Source organism: Sceloporus occidentalis, unplaced genomic scaffold (assembly GCF_023333645.1).
Source record: "Sceloporus occidentalis isolate IW3139 unplaced genomic scaffold, rSceOcc1.0.p SCAF_2, whole genome shotgun sequence".
Lineage (NCBI taxonomy): Eukaryota > Metazoa > Chordata > Lepidosauria > Squamata > Phrynosomatidae > Sceloporus > Sceloporus occidentalis.
The window spans coordinates 273870248-273896169 of record NW_028316982.1 but is presented as its reverse complement, the minus strand read 5'-3'; the positions used below and the strand labels follow the sequence as shown (position 1 = coordinate 273896169).

Genomic DNA, 25922 nt, shown 5'->3' with positions numbered 1-25922 from the left:
TTTATTTGTTGATCGCCTCAGGAGCCCTTGTGGGCTGGGAGATGATATAGAAATATTTTAAATATAAATTAAATCCCAACTCTTCCTCTCCCACTTCTCTTTCTAGTCCAAGAAGTCTGCCAGCTGCTTCCCACGGCCTCAGACACCCAAAGCGCGTACCGAGGATCACAAGCACAGCAGTCATCCAGGAGGCAAGAAGGGCAAAAGCCAAGCATCCGACAAGCAGGTAAGGAAGCCCCACAGAGGCCACCGCTCTCAGCAAAAGAGGCAGAGGTGGGTCCCCTCCTGTGCGGATACAGGCAGGCGGTGCAGAGTCTTGAGAACATCCTCTGTGAATGGGCAAGACTGTAAGGGAACACATTGTTTCACATGTGTGCAAGGAGTCTAGAAGGGCAGAGGGATTGCTGAAGTCCCCAAGCAAGCTTGGTGCCTTTTTCTCCCCTGCAGTCCGAGAGGCGCCAGTCCCTTGCGTTCAGCATTCTAAATACGCCGAAGAAGCTGGGGAATAGCCTTCTCCGCCGTGGGGCAAACCGTAAAGTGACTCCTAAAAACTCCCCCCGGAGTGGCAGTCGGAGATCCCCGAGGACATCCACATCTCCAAAGGGCAAGGTAGGAATGTTGGGTGTGCGTTGAGCCTACTGTTCCTCATCAGTCCTTCCAAAGCAGTGAGTCAAGGAACAGATAGATTGGTTGGGCAAGTATTTTAATTTCATGGTGGGGAAAGGGGGAGGATTAACAACTAGGTGGAGGGGGCATGAAATGGGAGTGCCATGGTGGTGCCCATCCTTTCTCAGGGGGGTTCTTGGAATAAGGCAAGGGGAAAATGGTTTCTTAGCAGGGGGTAGCTCCTCTCACCCTTCCTGCTGGTGCAGATGAAGGATGCTGAGCTTCATTGCTCTCAGTGGGTTTGGTAGGAACACTTGAGGCAGCGCAGCCACAGGGGCCCCCTGAGATCCTGCTGGTTGTGTGTGGCCTGTTTGGATGGCACTTGGTCTGCTCTGGGCTGGATTGGCAGCAGGTCTGCTGTTTTGTCTGGTCTGTTCCAGGGCAGAACAAAGAGAGACAGTCGTGGCTCTCTTAGCACAGTTGTGGGCAAAATTGTGGCCTTCCAGGTGATGTTAACTTGGGACTCCCACCATTCCTAAATGTTAGCTGTGCTGACTAGACCGGATGGAAGTTACAGTCCAGCAAATTTGGAAGGGCTGTGCTTGCCCCACCCAGAACACAGACATAGGCATACCACCAGGTCTTGTCCGGTACCTCAATATAAGGCAGCTCTTAGATTGAGGTGCCAAGCAGCAGACAAGACACATCAGCACACCTGTTTCTGGGTGGGGCAAGCGCAGCCCTTCCAATGTTGAGATGCTCTGAAGGCCAGGTATTGCTGAGGTAGAAGAGAACCTCTGGCCATTCTTGCAGGGTGAAATCTTGCTGAAAGTTTTCCGAAGCATGCAGCATTGAAATGAATGGTGGGGGGCCTGAGCAAGAGCAGAGTCACGTTCATTGCTGCCATTTGTACTATGAGGAGGAGGTGCCATTTGGCTCTTTTCCCTCTCCCTTTTGGCCTCAAAAATGCCACCTCTCTTGCCAGGCGTCCCATAGGAACCATACTGACCACCCCTCCCTGTGTGTACCTTTCTTCTATCACAGGCCAACTCCAGGTCTCTGAGGAACACCAAGTTCTAGCAACGCCATCTTTCCTGTGTGGTCAAGAGCCCTCCTGCCACTCTGAGCACCGTGTCTCCCCAAGTAGAGGGGGCCAGGTGCTGCTGCCACCCCGCCACCGCTATTGCCTGAGTCTCCCGCAGCCTTTCCCCCTGCTCTCCTCCATTCCAGCTTCCACCATGTGCAGGGCCCCCTTTCCCCCCCAACACGACGACGCCAACACCTTGGCATCCCTCCGGCCCCAGTTCATACAATTTATGGGGGGTGGTAGTTCTGACTTACTGGGCGGAGGGGCACTGTAAAGGTTGTTGTGTGTGTGTGTGCCTCTGCGCGCACACTGGGGCAGGAAGATTTTGCCAGCGAAATGAGAAATTCTCCAAACAAGCCTATTCCAGAATCAAAAGCATTTGGCAGAATTGGGCACTCCAAGAGGGAGTCAGAACAGGAACTGGGATTTACTCTTCATTGCCAGAGTACCTAGCATCTTAAGAACTCCTGTGCGGAGCAAAGCTTCTCCGCTTCAAAGCAGTGGGGCCCCTTTTTTTGGGTGGGGGCTTGGGTCCAGAAGGGACATATTAGCATGCATAGTTGCAGCAGCAGTTGACTTCCCATGGCATTGGGCAGCCCTCCATTCTTAGGTAATCCCCCGCCCTTTGCAAGACCACCGCAGATGGCAAAGCTCTTCCTTCCCAGAGTCCTTCCCTGAAAATCAAGAAGTCTGGACTGAAGGCTGAGCTAAAGATCTTCCAGCAGAGACACCGAGAGCCAGGGGCTTGTCCTTGACCAGAAGGGGAGAGAATTCCTTTGTCTCCTGCACAAAAGGCCAACATCATTTGAGAACTGGGATGGCTTTGGACAAGCGGCAGCGTGGTCATTCTCCTTGCGCGAGTGGCGACAGGAGGGTCTTCGCAAGCGCTGTTCTCGGGAGGCGGGCATCTTCAGGGCCTCTTGCTGGAGGGCGGGGGCTGAGGGAGCGCTTTGTACAGGCTGGGCATCCCCTTCCCTTATCCCACAGGCTTTACTTAGCTGTGTTGCTTTGTATTGTAATCTGTAGGCAATGCTGTGGGAGTGGGGTCTTTGGTGCAGTGTCCCTCTGCTTTTGGGACTGTGCCAGGGGCAGCTCACCAGGGGCCCTAGTTACGAGGGCCAGGAATGCGAGAGACGCTGTGTCTGAGCGCAGCCCTCCTTCATTTTGGTGAAGCTGGTGCCAAGACCATGCCCTGCTCCCTCTAACTAGAAGCCTTTGCCCAAAAAAGCAGGGCTGTGTGGAGGCGCTGGGGGGGGGGGGGGGGCTCTGTTCCCTGGGAGAGCATTTGCTTCCCCTCTTTTTGGAGGGGTCTCTCTCTCTCTCTCTCAAGAGCCCCCCAGCAATGGAAGAGAGCCAGAAGGCTGGTCCTGAGTGGGGTCCGGTCCGGAGGGAGGGGAGTGGGCATCCCCCTTGAGCTGTTTCCTGGCCAGGGGAGGGGATGCTGCCCGAGGGTGCCCCCCACACGCAGCCCTCTAATACACTTGCCTTTGTAGAGAGTTTAGCAATCAGATGTGTCATTTTAAATAAGGTTTCTACTTGTAAATAAATGGTATTTTTCTCCCATGCTAGCAGTGGCCAGTGGGGTCCTTTGCGGGCTTCCTTGGGATCGTGGGGACTTAACTCCTGGGCAGATGAGAATGGGGTTGCAGCTTGGTTTCCAGGTAATTGTTTTTTATTTTATTTATATACCGCTATTCCAAAGATCATAGCGGTGAACAGCAAGTAAGCTAATGAGCAAGTAAGCTAATTTGCCCCCAACAGTCTGGGTACTCATTTTAGCTCCCTCCTCGGAAGGATGCAAGCCTGAGTCGAGCTTGGGCCCTTTTGCTAGTCTTGAACTCGCAACCTTGTGGTTTTGAGTGAATGGCTGCAGTGCAGGCATTGAACCACTGTGCCACCAGGGCTCCTTGCAAGCAGTAGTTGCAAAATCAATGAATTGAATCTTCTAACAATTTAAAAAAGGCCCCTCTGGCCTTGGCAAAAGGCATTCTCCGCTCTCCAAGGGCACAGTCTCCAAGGGACAGACTCTTGAACAGAAGAAAGGCGGCCATGCTCGGCTACGCTGCCTCTCCCTGCTCTCAAGAAGGTGGGATATTTGTGTCAGAAACACACCCCAGGACCTTGCAGACTGCCCTCTCCGGCTGCAGAAGGGCTTTGTGCTTCTTTGCGCATTACTGGCGTCCTGCAATCGGTGTGGCCAGAACTGGGCCTGCTTGGCTCTGGCTCTGGTCCAGGGAGCCCTTTGGTCAGTCCCTGCCTCTTCCTTGGCCTGGCTTTATAGACTCTTCTTCCTTTCCCAGCCCCTGAGCTCTGAGATGCCCTGACCAGAGGATGGAGGCTCCTCCTTCCTTGGGCGCCTTCTCAGCCTCAAATCAAGACTGGGAGGAAGAGGGGCAAATGGCCATGCTCCCAGCCTCCAGGATTTCAACAGGGTTACAGCTTCCCCAGTAAAATCCTCAAAAGCCATACAGAGGAGGAGGAGAACGGAAAGAAAAACGGAGGCCGGACAGCCCACGCTTTCAAAAGGCAGTTGTCTGCAGATTTTATTTCCAAGCGGGGCATGGAAGGAGCTTACATTCCCAGGAAGGGTGCTTCCCAAAGCCGTCCAGATGCTCCATCTCCATCCTTCCTTGAGGGCAAACCGTGGCTTCCATGCTCAGCTACGCTGCCTTGGTCCTTTCCCCTGAGGCTTCCCGGCAGCCCTTCTTCCTTGGGCCTCTGCTGCTCCTTGCAGAACTAGGAAATGTAAAAACAGGGATGGTTGTTATTATTACTATTATTTATGTATTTATGTGTATCCTGCTCTTTCCCCAGAACTGGGACTCAGAGCAGCTTCACAACGTTAACAAGCAGTCTGATTAAAAACACAGAAAAAGGTACAATTAAAAAGGAATTAAATGACTACAATATTAAAACAGCTATTAAAATGATAATAATGAGTCAGGACCTGGTTCAACTGATGCACTAAAAGCGTTGGATGCCTCCCGTGGGGGCGGGCATTAAAGGCCGTGGGGGCCAAGTAAGGAGGAGGAGGAGGATAATAGTCAATTTTGTGTTAGTATTATTAATAGCAACATCATTATTACTGTCCCACCCAAAACAGCCAAAAGCTGCTTAAAAATACAATATAGCTAAACACCCGGTCAGTGTTTGGTGAGGGATGTGGGTCTGTGTGTGTTGTGGGTATGAAAAGCAAGACATGGGCCGTTCCTTTGTTTTTCAAGAGGCCAAAAGGCCAAACAAAACCAAACAGTGAGAAGTCGAAGGCTTTCTTGGGCGGCTTCCAGGGGTTTTTGGGGGGGCTCTGTGAATGCCATGTTCTAGGAGAGTTTCTTCCTGACGTTTCACAAGCAGCAACTGTGGCTTTGGCATCTTCAGAGAATGCTGGCATGGAAAAAGTTGCCTGGAAAACGGCAAGCCTTCTCTGAAGATGGCAGCCACAGATGCTGCTGGCGAAACGTCAGGAAGAAACTCTTCTAGAACATGGCATTCACAGAGCCCCCAAACCCCACCAAAACCAAACGGAGAGAGGTGGACAGGAACCCTCCTCCGCTGAAGAGGCCTCTGAGGCCAAGAGCCGTTCAGTGGGGAGAGGACAGGTGTGTGTCTCAGGTAAGGAAGGAGATGGCGTTCCTGAAACGTTTGGGACCGGAGGAGAAACAAAGTGGAAAGAAGAAGATGAGGATTCAAACAAAGAAGAGCGATCCACATGTTCCATCAAACCTTTGATTGGAAACCTACCTCGCCTGCCAGGTCAGGTAAGCCTTGCGGAAGCAGGTAATAACATCTTGGACCAAGAGATGGATTGGAAGCTTTCTTCCCAAACCCTTCTCTGCAATGCCAGACAGCTAGGGACCGAGGGCAAACATCATGGGGGCAGCAGAATTCTTGTTTGGGGAGCCATGCTTGGCGGGTGGGTGGTTCACTGCCCCAGCATTTGCTTTTCAAAACTCCCCAAGTAGAGGGAATCCCAGCGGAATTTCCCAGGGCCCATTGCTGTGCGTCATTCCTTTAATACATCCCTTTAAATGATTCTTATTTAATAACACGAGTGAATGAATATATGTGGGGGTCCCCCCGCCCCCCGTTATTAATTTAGTGCTAGCTGATAAATCTATTTAAGTATAACCACTACAGAGCCGGTGTGGCGTAGTGCTCTGAGTGTTGGACCACGATTCGAATCCCATCTCTGCCATATGGAAACCCTCTGGGTGTCCTTGGGTGGTAAGTCACACTCTCTCGGCCTCAGGGGATGGCAATGGCAAACCCCTTCTGAACAAACCTTGCTAAGGAAACCCAGTGATAGGGTCTCCGTAAGCTGGAAATGAGGCCCCCGTTCTCATGCCCACTCCGGGAGATGTTCCTTGGTCCAGGGCCCTAGCCTTGATGGGACCCCTGAGGTGTCATCTCCCAGTTGTGGCCCCTAACCCTGGTCCCTCCTTGCCTGGCGATGGCTGGGTCGGTGTCCTTCCTCCCGCTGGGGCCTGGGGTCTCCCAGGTGAGGGCCTTCCGGGCCGATCCCGACGGATCCAGGACGATGCATTCGAACTTGGTGCACAGGTCCTTTGGGGCGAAGGAGCGGAAGACTAGCTCCCGCTTCAGGGAAAGGCCATTGCTGCTGGACTTCTCTCTGCAAGATAGGAACCCATTAAAAACCTTCCTTTAAAAACACACTAAAAGCACATTAAATGCCCGCTGGGATTCGGTTTCAGGACTCCTCATGGATGATGCCAAAATCCATGGATGCTCAAGTCCCACTAAATACAGTGGCCCTGGCGAAATGGGGTTCCTTCCAAGACTGGAAGAAACTACTAGAGACGATCCTGGCAGGAAGGTTCCTCTTGGCTCAGGAATGGAAAACAAGGCTGGCTCCTACAACTGCGAATGGCTGCTCAGCTCCTGACAAGAGATGGCTGAAGTAATGGATCCTTTGGCAAACTTAGTTCATGGAAACGCTGAAGAAGGAAGCAAGAAAGACTGGGAAATGGTTAATAAATATTGCAGAAGGAAATGGAAATAACGTATTTAAAAAAACAATTACAGATACTGAGTAATAGGACCAGTAAAAGTAAGGAAACATTTAGGATACGGAGGTTTATACAAAACAGAACCTTTAAGCAGAGGGACACTTGATCCCAAGAAGCCATCCTACAAGACGAAGGTTATCAAAGGAAGCAGAAAATGCGAAAATGGAAATTTCCATTTAGAGATTTGGAAATAATATCTACATAAATATGAAGAGAACAAAGAGGATAGAAAGTTTTTAACTTAGATTTGGGTATAAATACATATTATGACCATGTATATTTTCATGACTGGAATAATGGCGTTCCTTACATAAATTTTCCAAATCAAGGCTTGCTATGTGGAATTCATACTGTTTAATGTTTTCAGGCCATGGATGGTTGGATCCGGGGGTGGAGAATCGGTGGATGGCAGGGAGGGCCCACGATCGATTTTCATATTCAAATCGCCCAGCCTTCCCCCCCCCAAAAAAAAATAGCCTTTTTTAAGACATTTGGGACTCCAGTCGTTGTAAGAGAAAGAGTCGGAAAGAGACATGTAAGAACGCATGGCACATAGATTGGAGAAGACGCATATATGGCCCTCTGCTAACTAAAGAAAAATTAGGAGGTAAATCGTGGTTTTGAGATTTAATGAGCTCACACTCATTATTATTATTATTATTATTATTATTATTAATCTCCCACCTCTCCGGTCAGATCGAGTCAGCATCCAATAAGAATAAAACACAGTACAGAATAGAATAAAATACCCAGTAAACCCCATTATCCCTCCCTCCATCAACCCTTCAAACACCCCATTAACAGGACCAAGGGTCAGTCCTGTGTAATAAGAGGAGTCCTGGGTCCTAGGATTTCAGTGCTGTTTCTTTCTACTGGAGGAATAAAGAGAATGTGCTTATTAGAAAGGAGCAATCATTTCAGGCTGAGATGATGTCTGGAATGTACTGAGAGACTTCGGTCTGCTTCCTTATTTAAATGCATATGAAATCTATTCGTCTCCAAGTTTTGGCGTTTAAAATAAATTACCAATTATACCTGGAGGAAGTGCGAGAGAAAAGGGAAAGCTTTACTTAAGAAGAAACCAGTGTAATTTCGAAGAATGACGATGATGATGATGATGATGATGATGATGATGATGATGATGATGATAATATACAAGTGAGAAATATGTACATAATGAGACAGACATTATGTAAAAGGAAAAGTCATTATTGTCTATCTTTATTGTACGTTTGAAAGGAGGTCCAGTGTGGCCTAGTGGTCTGAGCGCTGGGCCAAGACACTGGGAGACCCGGATTCGAATCCCGGCTTGCCCATGGAAACCCACTGGGTGGCTTTGGGTGAGAAGTCACACTTTCTCAGCCTTAGAGGAAGGCAATGGCAAGCCTCCTCTGGACAGACCTTTCTAAGACGATCCTATGAGTGCTTTTGAGAGGACCCTGTGATCTTCAGACATCATTACAAACTAACGCCCAGCTCTGCTGAAATCATTTTATTCCAGCGGTGGGTTGGGGCTTAAGTGACCCCAGCCTCCATGTGGCTGGACTGCAGCTCCCATCATCCTTAGCCATCCTGGCTAGCAGTGAGGGATGATGGGAGCTGCAGTCCAGTCGGCTGAACCACACACTGACCACTCCTGCTCCAGGCCAGGGCCCTCTTTAAACACTCCACATCCTTTGCCTGGAAGAGTCTTGCCTCCTAAAAGTAAGGGTTTCAATGATTTGATCCATACTGGACTATGGTTATGTTGGCCTTCTTAGGAATGACAGAGGGATTTATTTATACTGTATGGATCTTATTATAGCTGTAAGCTGCCTCTGTTTTATTCTATTCTGTTGGAGAAGCGGGACAGGAATAAAATTGTATTGCTATTTATTATAAAATGGTGGCTTAACAAATATTTCTTTTGTTTTTCTTCTTTTTCTTTTTTAAATACATATAAATAAAATAATAAAACATGTTCCATCTGTTGTTTACAATGCGGTGATTACGGGACATATAATCCCAACATGAACACACATTGAAAATAAATCATCATCATCATCATTTATGTATATTTCCTTCCTCTCCGGATGGATTGAGGCGGCTTACGATATGAATAAATACATAGTAAAGAATGAGAGAAAGTACCGAATAAAACCCATTAACCCTCTAATACTTGGCTTCACATTCGTCTCCTTATTTCCCTAGCCTTATTTTTTAAACTATATTACAGTTGTGTTCTTTTTCAATAAAGTTTGCATAAAGTTTATTCCATGCCCAGATTTTTAACTTTAGTCTTCCTTAAATACTCTAGAACCAAGTATCCTTCTAATCTTCCTGCCCCTTTCAATGCCTAGCATTGCAATAGAACAGACTCAGGGACCGTCCCTTCTCTACTACCTTCATATCTTTATGGTTTATGCACCAAGTTAGTTTCTCCATTTCACGCTTCTTGAATAACTTGGTTATTAAAGCCATTGCCTTTAATATTTCACGCATCTCAAATAACTTGATGAAGCGGCCATTGACTTTCGGCATGCCTTGGATCTCCAGAATTGCGCCAACACTATTCTGGCAGCGGTTATTACGTGGCGCGTGATCCGCCGTCCGTGCTTCTTTTCCATCTGTATTGGGGCAAATAGTCCAGATAAAGGATTAGGGGCACAGTTGGAAAAGCATTTACTCACAGGGTGGGCTTCTCGCTGACCGCGTCCTCCGAGTACAAATCGTCCACGAAAGTCCCGTTCGCCAGCCAGTAGATGATGCCGCTCTTCGGATAAGCCGAGTGACCCTCGCAAGAGACGGCCAAGTTTTGCCCTAAATAGGAATGGGAAAGAGAACCATAGAGTTGGAAGAGACCCCCAAAAGGGCCCCGATCCAGTCCAAGCCCCTCCTTCTGTCATGCAGGAACTCTCCATCAAAGCATCCCCAGAGACAGACAGCCAACCAGCCTCTGCTTAAAGACTCCCCATGTTTACCCCCATGTTGTTGTTTTGAAACCTCGTCTTGGTCATCCCTTGAGTCTGTTTTGGTGATGATGGGGTCTTGATGAAGCCCCCCACATCCATCCCTGTGAGAGATTCAAAATAACCCTGATGCGCTTGGCAGAAGAAACCTTTCTGGGCCCTTTCTTCAATACCAAACATGACTTGGGGTGCATCTATTCTACACTGTAGAAATAATGCAGTTTGGTTCCACTTTAACTGCTGTAGCTCCATCCGACAGGATCCAGGGATCTGTAGTTTTACCAAAGCCTTTAGCCTTCTCTGCCAAAGGGCTGTTGCCTCTCACCCAAAAATGCAAACCCCAGGATTCTGCAGAATGGACCCAAAGCAGCGCAAGTGGTGCCAGATTGCGTTGTTCCTCTGGTGCAGATGGACCTTTGCTCAGGGGTCCCCCAGAGAACAATTTGACCTTTGAACTTTATTGCTTCTGTAAAGGGCCAGGCGCATTTATGGCCCTATATAAATAACTATAATAATAACAGCAATCCCTTTATTTTACCTGCAGAGCGGATCGGACTTACCAAAGAAAGGAGTGTAGATGAGGGGAGAGGAGATGCTCGGCCACAGCTTTGCAACTGAATCTGGGGAGAAAAAGGCATATTGTTTGAGAAAAAGAGGACTAATGTGGAGCTGTTGGGTCTCTTCCCTCCCAGAGAAACTGGGTCACAGGATGCTAGAGCAGGAAGAGACCCCCAGAAGGGCCCTGATCCAGCCCCAGCCCTTCCTTCTTCTGCCATGCAGGAACTCTCCATCAAAGCATCCCTACTGACAGAAGGCCATCAGCCTCTGCTTAAAGACAGCCTCCAAAGAAGGAGACTCCGTCATTCTGCCATGCAGGAACTCTCCATCAAAGCACCCAGCTTCTGTTTAGCTTGTGTCCGTTGTTCCAGTCTCTGGAGCAGCAGAAAACAAGGTTGCTCCCTCCCTCCTCAATGTAACACCCCTTCAAATATTGAAACAGGGCTATCGTATAATAATCATAATAATAACAACATGTATTTGTATCTCACTGGTCCAGACGATCGGAGCGAAGAGGAAATACCTCTTATAATTTGGGAGAATGTATGGAAGAAAAACCCAAAGTTTGCAAAATGTAGTAATTAAAAGAAAATCATTTCCGAGCCTTTTAGAGGCGGAATATGATCCGAACCGGATCGGGAAAGAGGAAAAGGCAAGGGCAAACGTAATGGCTGGGAAGGCAATGGCAAGATGGGCACGCTTTGCCATATTCTGGGGGAGATACACCCAATTATTGAAGGAACCTTGCCAAAAAAGGCCTTCCATTAAGGCCAGGACTTTTCCTGTTAAAACATAAACGGACGTCATCAAAGATCCAATTAAACAAGAGGAAATAAGTGCATTACTTTATAGGACAACTGCTGCCTGGATAGTCTATATGCGAAATACTGGAAGTCAAAATACCATCAAAGGACGAATGGAAAATAAAATTGAATGGCCTCGTTTTAATGGATAGTTTATCATTGTGTATAAATAGAAAAACCACCCAAAAATATGAGAGAAGAGAAATGGAAAGAAGTGTCAAGAAGACTATGGGAAAAGGGGAAAAGACCAGATGGCGAAATATGATGGGATTGGTATAAAAGTCTGGTAAGTATCTGATATCAATTATTAATTCAGACACAGAAGATGTATAGAAACATATAAGGAGGCAAGAAATTTAATTATAATTTAACCAAATGTGAATAGAGGAGATAATGCAGAATTGAAAGATTGTTTGTTTATTTTATGTCAAATTAAAACTCTCTCTCTCTCTCTCTCTCTCTCTCTCTATATATATATATATATATATATATATATATATATATAAAAGTTTGCTATTTGGGAATTTATGTTTATTTATTTATTTATCCCCCCAATTCCCAAATTCCCTTCTCCTTTTGTGTCGTGTCTTTTTAGATTGTAAGCCTGAGGGCAGGGAACCGTCTATTATCCTCTCTGTTGTAAGCTGCCTGGATTCCCAGTGATTGGGCGGCATATAAATAAATCCTATTATTATTATTATTATTATTATTATTATTATTATTAATTTTCTAAAATACTTTCAAGCCATGGATGCTTGAATCCGTGGATTAAAAACCCGTGGAGAAGCAGGGCTGCAAAGCGCAGCAATAAAAGCGGAGAAGAAGGGCCTAAGCAAAGGGGCCTTTATGGGGACAGTCGGGTATTTTTAGGGGGGTGCTCCCTTGTTGCCTCCCCAGCCCCCCAATTTCCTTACCTGTTCCTTGGAAGCAGATGGAGCCGCAGAGGAGGGCCAGGAAGAGTCCTGGAAGGGAAGCAGAGCAAGGAAGGGCTTAGGGGACCCCTCTGGGCTCCCAGTTGAGGCTGGGCCCCTGTGGCTCCCAGGGCCCTTTCCCAGGGGCCTTGCACCGGTGGCCTAGGACCCAGGAACCCAACGCCTCCGTGGAAAACGGCAAGCTTTATCCAGAAGCCAAAGCAGCTCACAGCAGGGCAGCGTTGTTAGGACTGGAGGCATTCGGTTACACAGGAGAATGGAAGAGCAGAGCAGTCTAAACCATCAGAACAATGCAACCCTATGATCAACATCTTCAGTCTTCTTCCTCCTGTTTGCTGCTGAAGAAGAAGCCAGTATGACTTTGAAAGCTTGCGACACGGATTTGTACATTTTGGTGGGCCCAATAAAGGTATCATTGTGAAGCTGAAAGCTTTCGTGGCCGACATCCATAGTTTCTTGTGGGTTTTGGGGGCTCTGTGGCCATGTCCTAGAAGAGTTTCTTCCTGATGCTTCGCCAGCATCTGTGGCATCTGGCATCTTTGAGAATAAATGATAGACAGACCCCTCTCTACCATTCCAGCATTCAGATGCTGGCAAAACATCAGGAATAAACTCTTCTAGAACATGACCATATAGCCCCCCAAATCCACAAGAAACTGAAGGTTTGGATGTTATGGGATTTCCTATATGGCTGATGCGGACTCCCAGATCCCTTTCACACGGATAAGTCTCTCATTCAGCCAGGTGTCCCCCATCATCCTATATCTCTGCATTTCATTTTTCTGCTCTAAGTGCAGTGCCTTACATTTCTCCGTGTTGAATTTCATTTTGTTAGCTTTGGCCCAGCTTTCTAGTCTATTCAGGTCCTTTTGAATCTTGATCCTGTCCTCTGGAGTATTAGCTATTCCTCCTAATTTGGTGCCATCTGCCAATTTCATAAGTATGCCCTCGATTCCTTCATCCAAGCCATTGATAAGGCGGTTGAAGAGCCCTGGGCCCAGGACAGAGCCCCACTGGACACCCCCCGTCCATCCGTCCGTCCGTCCCCAGAGGCTCTTAGGACTCAGGTGGGCTTACGGAGGGCGATTCCAATGGTCTGGAGCCAAGGCACCCAGGCCATGACCCAGCCTTTCAGCTGAGATGGAGGGGTGCTGCAGAGTCCCTACCTGGAGCAGAAGGCATGGCTTTGTCCTCTTGGCCTCAGGGCTGGTGGGGAGGCTGAGGAAGGAGGGGGAGGCTCTTTATAGGCCTTGTTTTCGGCAGTCATTTCTCTGACTCAGTGGGAAATCCCTCAGAAATTTGGCCACAAGCTTCTCTCAATGTTTTTTTTAAAGAGCAATTTACTGGAAACAGTCACCTGTGGAGATTTTCATGAAGGCACAGTTCACTTGCGTGTTCTTGGCAGCGATGGAGAGCCAAGCGACTCGGACGTAAGTCGGACATGAATCGCCTCAGGGACTTGGCTTGGACTTGACTTGGCCAAAATGGCATACTGCCTTGACTTGACTTGAGACTTCTATACTTTTAGTGACTGACTTGCTGGTGCCATTCACTTTGAGTGGCGGGCAAGATAGGTGATGGTTTTGAGATGGAAGGAAACCCCTTTGAAGGACTGAAGGCTTTCATGGCTGGCATCCATAGTTTTTGTGGGTTTTTCAGGCTCTGTGGCCATGTCCTAGAAGAGTTTATTCCTGACGTTTCACCAGCGTCTGTGGCTTTGGCATCTTCAGAGAAGGCATTCTCTGAATAATGGATTTTAATTCACAAAGCATTCTCCGAAGATGCCAGGCGCAGATGCTGGCAAAGCGTCAGGAACTAACTCTTCTAGAGCATGGCCACAGAGCCCCCAAAACCCACAAAAAGCCTTAGAAGGACCCTCGGATGCGCAGTGGGAACGGGCTGCTGAGCGCACCTCAAGCTCATTGACAAATGCATTTGCTGTTCCTCTCCAAAAAACACAACTCACTTTAAAAGTTGGCTCCCAGACTTGAGACTTGTCTTGAGAGTATCTTGCAAGGGCTTGAGGCTCGACTTGAGACTTGAAGGTAGAGACTTGGTTTGAGACTATGGACTAAAGGACTTGAATACATCCCTGGTTCTTGGGTGGCCCTGCCTCACTCTGTGGGGTGTGCAGGGCATTGGGGTGCCCAGAAAGTGGGTCCCCTTCGAGGGAGCTGAGCCTGCAAACCCAAGGAAAGGAGGAATAGGAACAGATGCCCAGCTGGCCAAGGATGGCTGAGGGAACAGTTGTCCACCAGCAGCCAGGTAAGACAGAACCCTAGAATCCTAGCGTTGGAGGAGGCCCCAAGGGCTACCCAGTTGAGCCCCCTTCTGCCATGCAGGAATTCTCAATTAAAACATACCCGACAGATGGCCTTCCAGCCTCCATTGAAAGAGCTCCAAAGAAGGAGACTCCACCAAGACCTCTGAGGGAGCATCTTCCACTGTCAAAAAGCTCTTACTCTCAGGACGTTCCTCCTAATAAATTCCTCCTAATCTCATTTCTTGCAGTTTGCGTCCATTGAGTTGTGCCTTACCTTTCGCAGCAAAAGGAAGCAAGCTCCCTCCACCTTCTTCACAACACTCCTTCAAATATTGGAAGACGGTTCTCATGCCACCTCTCAGTCTTCCCCAAGATAAACATGCCCAGCTCCCAGGGTCATTCTTCATAAGGCTTGGTGGTCTCCAGACCTTTGGCCATCTTGGTCACTCTCTTCAGGACACGTTCCAGCCTGTCCACATCCTCCTTGATAACAAATGTTGTCAAGCTGGCCATCTTCTCCATAGCATCCCTTCAGGTATTTGAAGCTATCATGCCACCTCTCCGTCTTCTCCAAGTTAAATATACTCACCTCCCTAAGCCTCTCCTTATTGGGCTTCATGGCTTCCAAACCTTTCACCATTTTGGTGTCCTTCCTTTGGACATGCTCCAATTTCTCAACATCCTTCTCGCATTGTGGTGCCCAAAAATGGACACAGTATTCCAGGTGCATTTGCACAGACACATGATGAATGCATTTGGAACAGGGCTGTCCCATTATATTCTGTAACTGATTAACATTGATACTCATTGGAGTTTCTGGTTTGCATAGCGTTGCAGTATTCGTTACCCTTAACCAGGAAAGATTTTGTCTTTCTTCCTGCCGAGCGGCACACATGGGGTCCCTGGGCGAGTGTCCAGTTTCCTTGTGCCCAATTGTTCGGCTTTAGACCTTGGTGCACTTCACTGACCTTTACCTTTGCAATCTGGTGCTCTTGTGTGGTTTTTCTGTGGCGCTTATTCCAGGGGAGTGGAATAGCATTGCAGCCCATTTGATATGAGGTCACTGCAAAAAGAAACAGAATGTAAATGATTGATGACGCTCAATGCCTGGACCGCTTGCAAAGCTTGGCTCTTGTTGGTTGGGCAGCAGGAGATGCAGGGTTTGGCCAGTTAAGGGGAAACTGAGCTATCAATGAGTGGTTGCCATGGGGGCTATTTATTGGTGATGTCAAAGGCAATATGGGTCTGGATCCCAGCCACAGAGGAACAGGAGAGAAAGGGTGAGCAGGTGTCATAACCATAAAGGTGGTCCAGGCACCACAAAATGTAGAACACTCAAGAAAAATGTAGGACGTTACACAACCAATGCTCAAAACACTCCTATAAATATTGTATTTTCTGGCGTATAAGACTACTTTTTAACCCAGGAAAATCTTCCCAAAAGTCGGGGGTCGTCTTATACGCTGGGAAATACGGTATATAGTGGGCCCTTGGTATCTGCTGCGGTTGGGCTCCAGGAGCCCCCATAGATACCAAAGTCCAGGGATGCTCGTCCCATTATATGCAATAGGATATTACTACTACTACTACTACTAGTAGTAGTACAATGGGCCCTTGGTATCTGCTGGGGTTGGGCTCCAGGAGCCCCCATAGATACCAAAATCTGTTGATGCTGAAGTCCCATTAAATACAATGGTAAAGTAAAATGGCGCCCCTTATATAAAATGGCAAAATCAAGGTTTGCTATAGTTTTCTTGTGGGGTTTTCAGGGTATGGGACCGTGTTCCGGAAGAGTCTATCCCTGGGGTTTCGCGGCGTCTGTGGCATCTTCCAGTAAGGTTTGCTATTTGGGGATTTCTGTCTTTTTCTAGCCATGGATGCTTGAATCCAGAGATAAAAAACCTGTCCGGCTGCAAATTCATTTCCTATAGTTTATTTGCAGCTCTATTACAGATGCTGTTGCTGTGTGCCTTCAAGCCGTTTCTGACTTACAGCAAGCCTAAGGCGACCCTATAATGGGATTTTCTTGGCAAGTTTGGTTCAGAGTGGGTTTTGCCCAGGGTCTCCCAATGGGTTTTGATGGCCGAGGCGTGACTCTAACCCTGGTCTCCAGAGCCATAGTCCGAGGCTCAAACCATTATACCACGCTGTATATAATGCCGTATTTTATTATGTACTCAGCTGTACTGGTGATGCCTTCTTGGCTTGCAATATACTTAGAGAACTCTGAGCAAGACAAGACAATTGAATGTGAGTTCCTGCATGGCAAAAAGAGTTGGACCGGATGGCCCTCCTTGGGGTCTCTTCAGTCTATGATTCTATGTTTAGCCTGGAGAAGGGACATTTAAGAGGAGATATGAGAGCCCTGTAAGTATTTGAAGGGGTGCCACACTGAGGAGGGAGCAAGCTTGTTTTCTGCTGCTCCAGAGAATAGGACTCAATGGAACTAGTTCAGCAGTCCTTTTGCTCCTGCGCTTCCCATCATCCCCAATCGACCCATAGCCACAGAAATCGTTCCCAAAACCTGTGGAAAATACCAGCCTCCTTTCGAGGAACATTGTGTTCTGAGGACTTCCCCCTTTTGTCCAGGAAAGGAGGACCGCAATGGCTCCCTTTGGCTTTGGCTTTGGCTTTCCGGGGGTCTTCCTTCCTGCTGAGTCACAGCCACAAAGTTTCATGGAGGAAACATGGCCGGACGCAAGAATCCACGCAAAGCCCTGACTCAGGTATCTGAGTGTTATCGCCTCCAGGATCTCATGTTCTTGGGGACTGTGAGAGAGACATGTGCAAAGTCAGAGGCAGACATGAGCCCCAAAGGTCAATTTTGTGCTCCTGGGGCACTTTCACTCTGACTGAAGCGGGTTTAACACAGATCTAACCAAACACCTCTTTTCATAATGAAATCCCCTTTTTAAAAAGTAAAGCGCATCATCTCTCATGATGCTCCCTCTTTAAGCGGCAGCTGGATGTCCATCTGTCCATGGGATGCTTTGACGGAGGAGAGTTCCTGCATGGCAGAAGAAGAAGAAGAAGAAGAAGAAGAAGAAGAAGAAGGGGCTGGATGGGATCAGGGCCCTTTTGGGGTCTCTTCCCACTCTATGAGTCTATGATTCTATATGCATCCTACACATAGCTGCAAATATAACATCTCACTAACCCTTGAATCCCTTCCAACTGCAATGTGAAATTTTGTTTTGAAGCCAAACCAACTGCAGAAACTTAAGCTCAATTGAATAAAAAGTGCCAAGTTCCCAGAAGGAGTTGAGGTTGAGATCCTGTCCTTGTCCCTTTCTTACCCAGGCTGTTTTATATAAATTTTGGAATCCATGATAACCCTTAATGACCCCTGGATGAACTCTAGCAGCCTGTCCTCCATTACTGGCAAAGCGAGAGGACATGTCCACCTCCCCTGAGGGAGCACCCATATTAACATCTCAGAGGGTCCGGGGAAGTCGCATGAAGGGATTATCTCAAGGCTGGGAAGAGTGAAAGGATTGCCTTCCCTGAAGCTATCAACCTCCTCCTCGAACCTATTGTCCGAGAGGCATAAGCCCTTTATACTATCTAAAGCAGACATCCAGGTGAAAAGAAAACCTTTAGAACACCTTTCTTTCGGCCAAGCCAGCCTCTTTGCCTCAGGCCAGATTTGGCCTATAAAAGGTCCCCACTTTGGCTGCTCAGGGCGCCATTTTCAAGGTCTGCTTGCTCCACGTCAGTCGGACCTCTGTTCCGGTAGCCGGCATTTCTGCTCACCCTCCGGCTGCGGAGCGGACTTGTCTCACTGTCCAGCACCCCATTCGCTCCCCGGAGGGAATCTACATTCTGGTAAGCATTACGTTAGTGACGCCTGAAATCTGTTCCCATCTTCCAACCCTAATTTTCCTGAGTCCTGAGTGTGTGTGTGAGTGTATGCGCAACACATGTGTTTTTCCCCTATTTCAATAAATTAGACATCTAGTTATTAATATCCGTCTCAGCTTTATTTATTGGGATCCCCTGGTCTACTCCGTATACGTATCGGGAGGGCGATTTCGGTGGGGTCTCATAGCCAGCCCCTCTTGCAGTATTTGAGCTAATAACAATAATAATGAAATCCCCCTAAACGGACCCTTGGCTACACCTTCAGGGCAAATTCACTGGAGAGCTTTGCTCAGTCAGGGATCCCACAAAACGGTCAGTTGTTGTTGTTGCTGTTGTTGTGCGCCTTTCCAATGAAATGCAACCCTTTGGTGAACCTGTCATGAGGGTTTCTTGGCAAGATGTGTTCGGAGGGGACTTGCCTTCCTTGCCCTCCTCTGAGGCTGAGAGAGTGTGACTCCTGCTGCCCCTTATTCCTGGAAGTGCCTCCCTGACCATTTGCAGACGCTCCTTCGCTCCTTGTTTTCAAATCCCATTAAAAACTTTTTTTCTTTATTAAAACGTTTGGAATTTTTATAGAATCATAGATTTTATATCTTTAGCACATTTGATGATCTGCACTGCCATTTATTATTATTATTATTATTATTATTATTATTAACATTTTAATCATGTTATTTAATTATATTTTTATTTTAGCGATATTATTATTATATTATAATTATATAATAATTATAATAATAATCTTTAGCACATTTGATTATCTACACTGCCATTCCTCTTATTATTATTAACAATAATTTTGTAATATATTATTTATATTATATTTTTATTTTTGTGATATGATAATAATAATAATATCCCGCCTTTTCCCAACATAGGACTCAAAGCAAAGCCGCTTAGTTGCAAAAGAGTTAATTAAAAGTTTTAAATTAAGACGCAGCAGGATAAAAATATTTTTACTTTGCATGAAGCCTTTGTGAGTTTTTTAATAGTATTTTAATATTGCCTTTTAGTATTTTATATTATTGAACAGTTACAAATGTTTTATGCTGTAACTGTTTGTAAAAGCACCATGTGCATGGATGGCGCTAAATCAATAATCAATACTAATAATCAATAACCAATAATAATGAGAGCTAGCCTAGCGTTGTGGTTAGAGCACTGGGCTGCAGCTCTGGAGACCAGGGTTCGAGTCCCAGCTCAGCCATGGAAACCTGTTGGAGGACCTCAGGCAAGAAGCCACACTCTCTCAGCCTCCTCAGGGAAGGCCATGGCAAACCTCCTCCGAACCAGTCTTGCTTTGGCTTTAAGGCTGCCATAAGCTGGCAATGCCTTGAAGGCACACAGCAGCAGCAGCAGCAGCAGCGACCACAATGACTGTACTTTCCCAATGGGTTTCCATAGACCAAGTGTGGATTCGAACCCTGGCCCCGCTGTGTCCTCATCCAAGGCCCAAACCTCTCAGCTTTCTCTTTTGGCTCAGTCCCCGGCATCAAAAGTTGTGGTTGTGTGCCTTCCAAGTTGTTTATGACTGATGGCAACCCGAAGGGAAACCCCAAAGCAATCCCTGGCCAGAGCAGTCATGCAATGCCTTCTTCCTATTTCTCCAGAAGATGATGAAGTGAATGAGTCCTGCTCCAAAAACGCCCCAAAGGCCAGAGAACGGAGCCTGGCCAAAGGAGAAACAGAAACAGGGCCGCTGGCCGACCGGCCGCCCACCCAGCCTGAGACAGCAAAAGCCCAATAGTGCGGACGCACCCAGTTGGGTCAGTTGCACAAACCGGGTGAAGAGGGAATGAGTGACCTTTGGGCCTCGGGCAGGAAATGCAGGGGTCAGTCCTGGGTGCGAATCCTGGAGGAGAGACATTTTCCCATCAGATGGCAGAAAGGTCATCAAAACATTTGTCTTACTTCCTTGTGACTTGCTTTCTCCTCATGGAAACTATAATAACACATCTGTCAAACCACTAAATCGCCTTCAAAGGAGGGAGAGGAAAAGAGGTCCTTGTGGGCCTTGGACCAGGAAGGTCATGGCCGGATTTTGAGGAGCAAACCTAAAACATTTCCTTTTTATAAGTTCTTCTCCTTCTCTTCCTCCTTTTCCTTCTCCCTCCTCCTCCTTCTTCTCCTGTTCTTTATCTTCCCTACTTAATACTACCTCTCCTCCTCCTCTCCTTCATCTTCCTCCCCCACTACTACTCCTACTCCTACTTCTCCTTCTTCATAGACCCATATGTACCTTCAGAAATATTGTGTCCAGTTCTGGGCACCACAATTCAAAAAGGACATTGAGAAACTGGAGCCATGTGTCCAAAGGAGGGCGACTAAAATGGAGAAGGGTCTGGAAACCATGAAGCCCTATGAGGAAGAACTCAGGGAGCTGGGGATGTTTAGCCTGGAGAAGAGAAGGCTAAGAGGTGATATGATTGCCCTGTTTAAATACTTGAAGGGATGTCATACTGAGGAGGGAGCAAGCTTGTTTTCTGCTGCTCCAAAGAATAGGACAGTGATGGCAAACCTATGGCACGGGTGCCAGAGGTGGCACTCAGAGCCCTGCCTGTGGGCACATGTGCCGTCACCCCAGCACAGAGTTTGCCAGAATTTGTTACTAGAAAGCCAGAGGGACATGGCACTTTGCAATAAATAAGTGGGTTTTGGGTTGCAGTTTTGGGCACTCAGCCTCGAAAAGGTTCACCATCACTGGAATAGGACATGTAACAATAGATGCAAGCTCCAGGAAAAGAGATTCCAGCTCAACATTAGGAGGAACTTTTTGACAGTAAGAACATTTTTAATGGTGGAAGACTCCCTCAAAGGGTGTTTTTGGAGGCTGTTTTTAAACAGAGGCTGGATGGCCATCTGTCCCAGGGAGGGCTTGGATGGTGTCTTCCTTCAGGGTAGAATGGGGCTGGACTGGACAGCTGGAGCACGTCCAAAAGAGGGCCACCAAAATGGTGAAGGGTCTGGAAACCATAAAGCCCTATGAGGAGAGACTTAGGGAGCTGGGGATGTTTAGCCTGGAGAAGAGAAAGTTAAGAGGTGATAGGAGAGCCCTGTTTAAGTATTTGAAGGGAGGTCATATTGAGGAGGGAGCAAGCCTGTTTTCTGCTGCTCCAGAGAAGAGAACCCAATGGAGCAATGGATGCAAGCTCCAGGAAAAGAGATTCCAGCTCAACATTAGGAGGAATGTCCTGAGGGTAAGGCCCTTCACCATTTTGGTGGCCCTCCTCTGCACATGCTCCAATTTGCCAACATCTTTTCACAACTGGACACAGTGTTATTCCAATAGTGTTTCTGGAGAATGTCCCTAGCTCCATGGACAAGAGCAATCCCATTCCTGGAAAGAGATTTCCATTCCTCAAACAGGGATCTGGCGAAACACAGGAAGAGAAAGGAGCCATTGGGAAGATCTGGAGAAGCCAAGTCTAATGGCAATACCAATCATGATTCGTAGCAAGTGGGCTGGAAAAGACAGGACCCTCACCGTTTCTCCCGCTCTTTCCCTTCCTTGGCTGCAGCCCTGTCAACATTGAGGCTGGATGCTCATGAAGGCAGGGGCCCAAACCTTCATGGTCTTCTTGAACCCTGTAAAACAGCAATTTCACTCATGCTGACGACAAACCTAAACAGCAGCAAAAACGAGATATCCACACAAAAACGCCTTTGCAGCCCGCAGTGCAATTCCATTCAATTGGGTAAAACAAAACAAACTTTTTTTGGGGGGAAATCTGCATTGACCCAGAAAGCGCAGAAGAGGACGTCATTTGCAACCTGGGAAAGTTTTGCTTTATTCCTTTATTTTTCTTCCAGGGAACTCTGAAATATTTTCCGATCATTTGAGAAAAGAAAGGTTAACAACTTCAACCCTTTCTTTACACCCAACTCCCCCAAGCCTTGCAATTCTGACTGTTCAGGCATACCTTTAGTAAGAACACCCACAAGTAACACGGGCGGGAATCTAAACTGGCTCCCAGCATTCCTCACCATGGGCCACGCTGGATTGCAGGTTGCTGGGAGTTGCAGTCCGACAGCCTCTGAAGGCAATCGGTGGCCTCTCCGGGTCCAGAGAGACAACTCCATCTTCCTGTTTGCCATGGAAAATGCTGATTTGGAAAGGGCAGGAAGGGGAACCTGCCACAATGTGGAGTGACAGCCCTCTTCTCCCAAATACTCTTGCATTTCCCTTGCCCAATTTCTCCCATTCTTCTGCAACGCTCTTCATTTGCTCAACATGCGCGGCCCACACGGACGGACGGCTTAGGTTTCGTGTCAGTTCAGGTTTGTGGTTCTCTTTTCCTACAGTGCTCTTTTAAAACCGTTGCAGACTTTGGGTTGATTAAACCTGCCAAAATCCCCAGTGGAGACAGCAAGGGGTCCATCCCATCCCCAAATATCTTTGGAAGAAGGAACAGCATTTGCCGTAAGAGGTCAGAAACAGGAGGTAAACTAATATGTTGGTTTAGAAAACAGGTAATTAAGAAGAAGGAGAATTAAAACCAAAACCAAAACACAAGCCACGTTGAGCTGAAATGATGCCTTGGAAGAACAGTAACGCCATGAAAACAGGCATGTGTTTCCCATGATGCCAGCAGAGGTGGAAAAGATATATGTATTTCACAGCCCTTTGAGGCCAGCTGCTCCCCTTGCTTTTTACAAAAGTGACCAAACATGCGCAGTGCTTCCAGTCAACCAGAGAGCATTCGGAAAGAGAAGAACAAGCAGTTCAGCAAAACTTATCACGCTTGGTTTTCTTTAGAAAAGAGAAGACATTAAGCCACACTATGACTTTCGAACAGGAAACCTCTCCGATGTCAGTCCTTTGTTTTGGGGATTAAAGAGCCCAGCTGTTAACAGTCCCAACCGTTTGAGAGTGTGCAGATACACACACACACACACACACACACACACTCACAAACTCCAGGGAAAATAAAAGGACGATTGCCAAATGGGTAACCAGATGCCACCTGGCCCATTGCTCAGAGGCTTTATTCTCATGCTCCTTCAGTCCTGGAGCCATCTTGCTTGATGGGCATCTCTCTGCAATGTATATGTTTGGCTCCTCTGTTGCACCGGATGCTCAATGGGGCACAATTCACAAACGGCTCAGCACCAGCCAAGATTGCAACCCCAGCACCAAAAGTCCTTTGGAAAGAAACACTGTGCCCTGAAGGCAAACAACACTGACACACAATGAAGATGAACAGGGTTGCCATCACAGAACCACAAGGAGATAGTCCTTGTTCAAAGTGAAATGTTTGCCTTGACCTGGGGACTCCAGAATCGCCAGACAGGATTTGCAAAAACCTTCTTGAGAAGTTGCTCTTCCCCGGCCAGTGGGTTCCTAGTTCTCAGTTGTGGCCAAAGAGAGCCACTTCCGTGGTCCAAGAATAAAAGAGACCATGGAGAATCAGTCCTACAGGCCCTCAATGGCTCCTCATCCATGCAACGGACCGGCTTTGCCTTCTGAGAGGTGATTCTCGCAACCAGGCCATCTCTTCTTCTATGAGCTGGAGGTCTCCCCCCAAAAAGGTTGGAATGGATGGTTGTGGGACAACACCTGGCAAGGCATCATGGCAACTGGCTGTTTTTCTGCAGGTTGAGCAACTGGAGTCTGTGGGATTCATGGCTCACCAACCAATACTGAACCACAAAGCCTGCCTCTGGTTTCCTCACAAGGAGGAGAGACCGTTTGCTCACCAAAAACTTACCTGGGAAGGCAGGCAGGGTCCACCCGGGTGGGACTTTGCGCACACCCAGATGTACGCTGGCACACAGGGATGGTTCCTCACTGGTGTGCAACAGTCTGTGGCACAAGACAGCCTCGGCCGTGCCTCTCATGGTGTGACACTTGCAAGCATCTAAGGAAGTTCAGCTCTTCAGCAGTCACATTCTTTCCTTAATACCTGTTAAAACGAGCAGGTTTCTGGGGCTACTCTCTGAACATAAGAAGTTAACCAAGGCAATGCGCAAAACCAGGTAGGGAAGGCAGGTTGCTCTGATGGTTGCTGGCTTGGGGAAGGACTGTCAGATACCCAAGTATGGAGTGTGCAACACGATCTTCCTTTCAAATGGGAGATGGACAATCAGCTCTGCCCTGAGAATCAAAAGCATCTCACACAGGCCACTCTTGGAAGAAAAACTGGCAAACCACGCAATACGCACATCTGCTGTATGCTTTGAGGGATGGTAGCACATGTCTGCTGCGTGACAGGGTTTGGCGTGCTTCTAGAAGAGAACCAAGAGGAAGCAGAATCCAAAACAGTGAGCAGAAAGGATGCAAAGAGACAGTGCAAAAACGCAAGGCGAAGGATGTCAGGATCCTACATCTAAGCCAGAACAGGCAGCACATCATGTCTTCTGGCCGACACGCAGGGAAAAGGGGAGGCCAAGGAGGCCCCAGACCAGGACTTTTATTCTTTGTGGCGACTCAGGTGTCTGTCCCTCCAAAGGGGCCATACACAGCTCTCCTCTGGCAGTGCTTTGGCTTCTGGTCTTTCTTTTCTGTACCCGGCTGGAGAGATGCAAATGGGACCCAAATCCATGAACAGGGTGCAATGGCAAACATTGCATTCGACACACAAGCGCACCCGCAGGCTCTTGCTTCTCTCAAGTGCTGATCCGGCCGTCGCAGGAAGGCTAGAGGAGACCGGCTTCGCCACAAGACCATGCTGGGAAAAAAGGGTCTCTCCAAAACCAGGCCGAAGAAAAGTTTTGCAGAAATGTTTTCTTGTTGATGTTTCTAGTTCTAGAGCAAAAGGGCAACTAAGGAACAGGCAGCAGAGGGTTGAGGGAAGGAGAAACCTACTCTCCATTTTACATCAGCAATAAAAAGACCTTAAATATGCTCATTAAAATAATTATTTTTTCTTTTTCTTTTTTTAAAAAAGACTCTTCCCTCTCCTCCCAACCCCCAGACGGCACAAGCCGGCCTCGGCGGCGTTCCCCTTGTGCCAAGTCCTTTCCGTTTTAGCCAGCGGAGCCGCGTTGGGCAAGAGGCCACGATCCTGAGAGGTAAGTGATTTTTAAAAACTGCGTCTTGGTTGGGTCTCCACGCTGTTCCTCTGCCGCGCAGCTCGGTGGGCGCAGCTCCCCAGTCATGCGCTGGTGGAGGTGGGAGGAATTGGGAGTAGTGGGGTGGCAGCGGCAAGGGCTACTCCAGTCCCAGGATGTAGTTAATGCCTTGTACCAGTCCTATGATGACCGGCTGCCAGGCCACCAGGTAGCGGAGCCAGTCCAGCAGCTGACCGTACATGACATGGGGCCGTTCCCAGCTGGGAGAGAAAGAGTCAAAGGAAGCCAAACAAAGGTCTGACACCTGCTACCTCCCCAAATGAGCCTGCCTGGTTCCTGGGATCCTCAGGAGAGGCCCTTCTCTCAGGCCCCCCACCTGCACAGGTAGGAATGCAGGACTGGTGCTGGGATGGAGACAGCTTTGGTTGCCTTGGTGGAGGACCTACACAGGGAATTGGACGGGAAGAGTGTCTGTGATGGTTCTACAGAACCAGTACCATGGTCCCCTTTCCCCTCCACCAGGCTGGGTTTGGGAAAATATGGCTCTTTCCATGCGCAGCTAATGGGGCTATTGTGCACATCGCTATCTGACACAAGAGGCAGCCAATCTACAGAGGCCTCTTTTACCAAGTGTAAAATCCATGTCTGCTTTAAAAAGAAAACTCTGTGCTAAAGAGGTTTTAGGGTCTAAACCTGCCAGGCAGAGGTTTAGTTCTGTGCACCACAATTCAAAAAGGATGTTGATAAATTGAAGCATGTCCAAAGGAGGGCCACCAAAATGGTGAAGGGTCTGGAAACCATGAAGCCCTATGAGGAACAACTGAGG

At 47.8% G+C, this 25922-nt stretch overlaps 3 protein-coding genes and 1 long non-coding RNA gene across 13 annotated transcripts in view; 2 read left to right on the top strand and 2 right to left on the bottom strand.

Annotated features, from left to right (window-relative positions):
• NUMA1 (nuclear mitotic apparatus protein 1) overlaps positions 1-3256 on the top strand; it is a 95623-nt gene extending 92367 nt beyond the window's left edge. For all 9 annotated transcript variants that reach the window (XM_089513191.1, XM_089513190.1, XM_089513192.1 and 6 more), the window contains 3 exons: positions 107-226; positions 448-609; positions 1651-3256. In XM_089513191.1, coding sequence (XP_089369317.1) covers positions 107-226; positions 448-609; positions 1651-1686 — 318 coding nt within the window. In that variant the 3' untranslated portion in view covers positions 1687-3256. The remainder of the gene's footprint in view (positions 1-106; positions 227-447; positions 610-1650) is intronic.
• Positions 3257-4214: 958 nt separating this feature from the next.
• On the bottom strand, positions 4215-21087 carry LOC149320249 (interleukin-18-binding protein-like). 2 transcript variants are annotated; one of them, XM_089513196.1, is made up of 6 exons: positions 13128-13526; positions 11944-11991; positions 10229-10288; positions 9390-9519; positions 6138-6323; positions 4215-4429 (listed from the first exon to the last, which is right to left on the bottom strand). In XM_089513196.1, the coding sequence occupies exons 1-6, from the start codon at positions 13141-13143 to the stop codon at positions 4354-4356; spliced, it is 516 nt and encodes a 171-aa protein (XP_089369322.1). In that variant the 5' UTR covers positions 13144-13526; the 3' UTR covers positions 4215-4353. The 2 variants fall into 2 exon arrangements, with proteins under 2 accessions (XP_089369322.1, XP_089369321.1); XM_089513195.1 differs by lacking the exons at positions 11944-11991; positions 13128-13526 and adding an exon at positions 19844-21087.
• LOC149320250 (uncharacterized) lies at positions 4463-11422 on the top strand. The gene is made up of 3 exons (XR_016280292.1): positions 4463-4569; positions 7088-7327; positions 10213-11422. It is a non-coding gene; the product is annotated as an uncharacterized LOC149320250 (long non-coding RNA).
• A 215-nt stretch (positions 21088-21302) lies between the features above and the next one.
• RNF121 (ring finger protein 121) overlaps positions 21303-25922 on the bottom strand; it is a 33126-nt gene continuing 28506 nt past the window's right edge. The window contains exon 9 of the mRNA XM_089513185.1: positions 21303-25356. Within this exon, the coding sequence (XP_089369311.1) occupies positions 25236-25356 (121 nt within the window). The 3' untranslated portion in view covers positions 21303-25235. The remainder of the gene's footprint in view (positions 25357-25922) is intronic.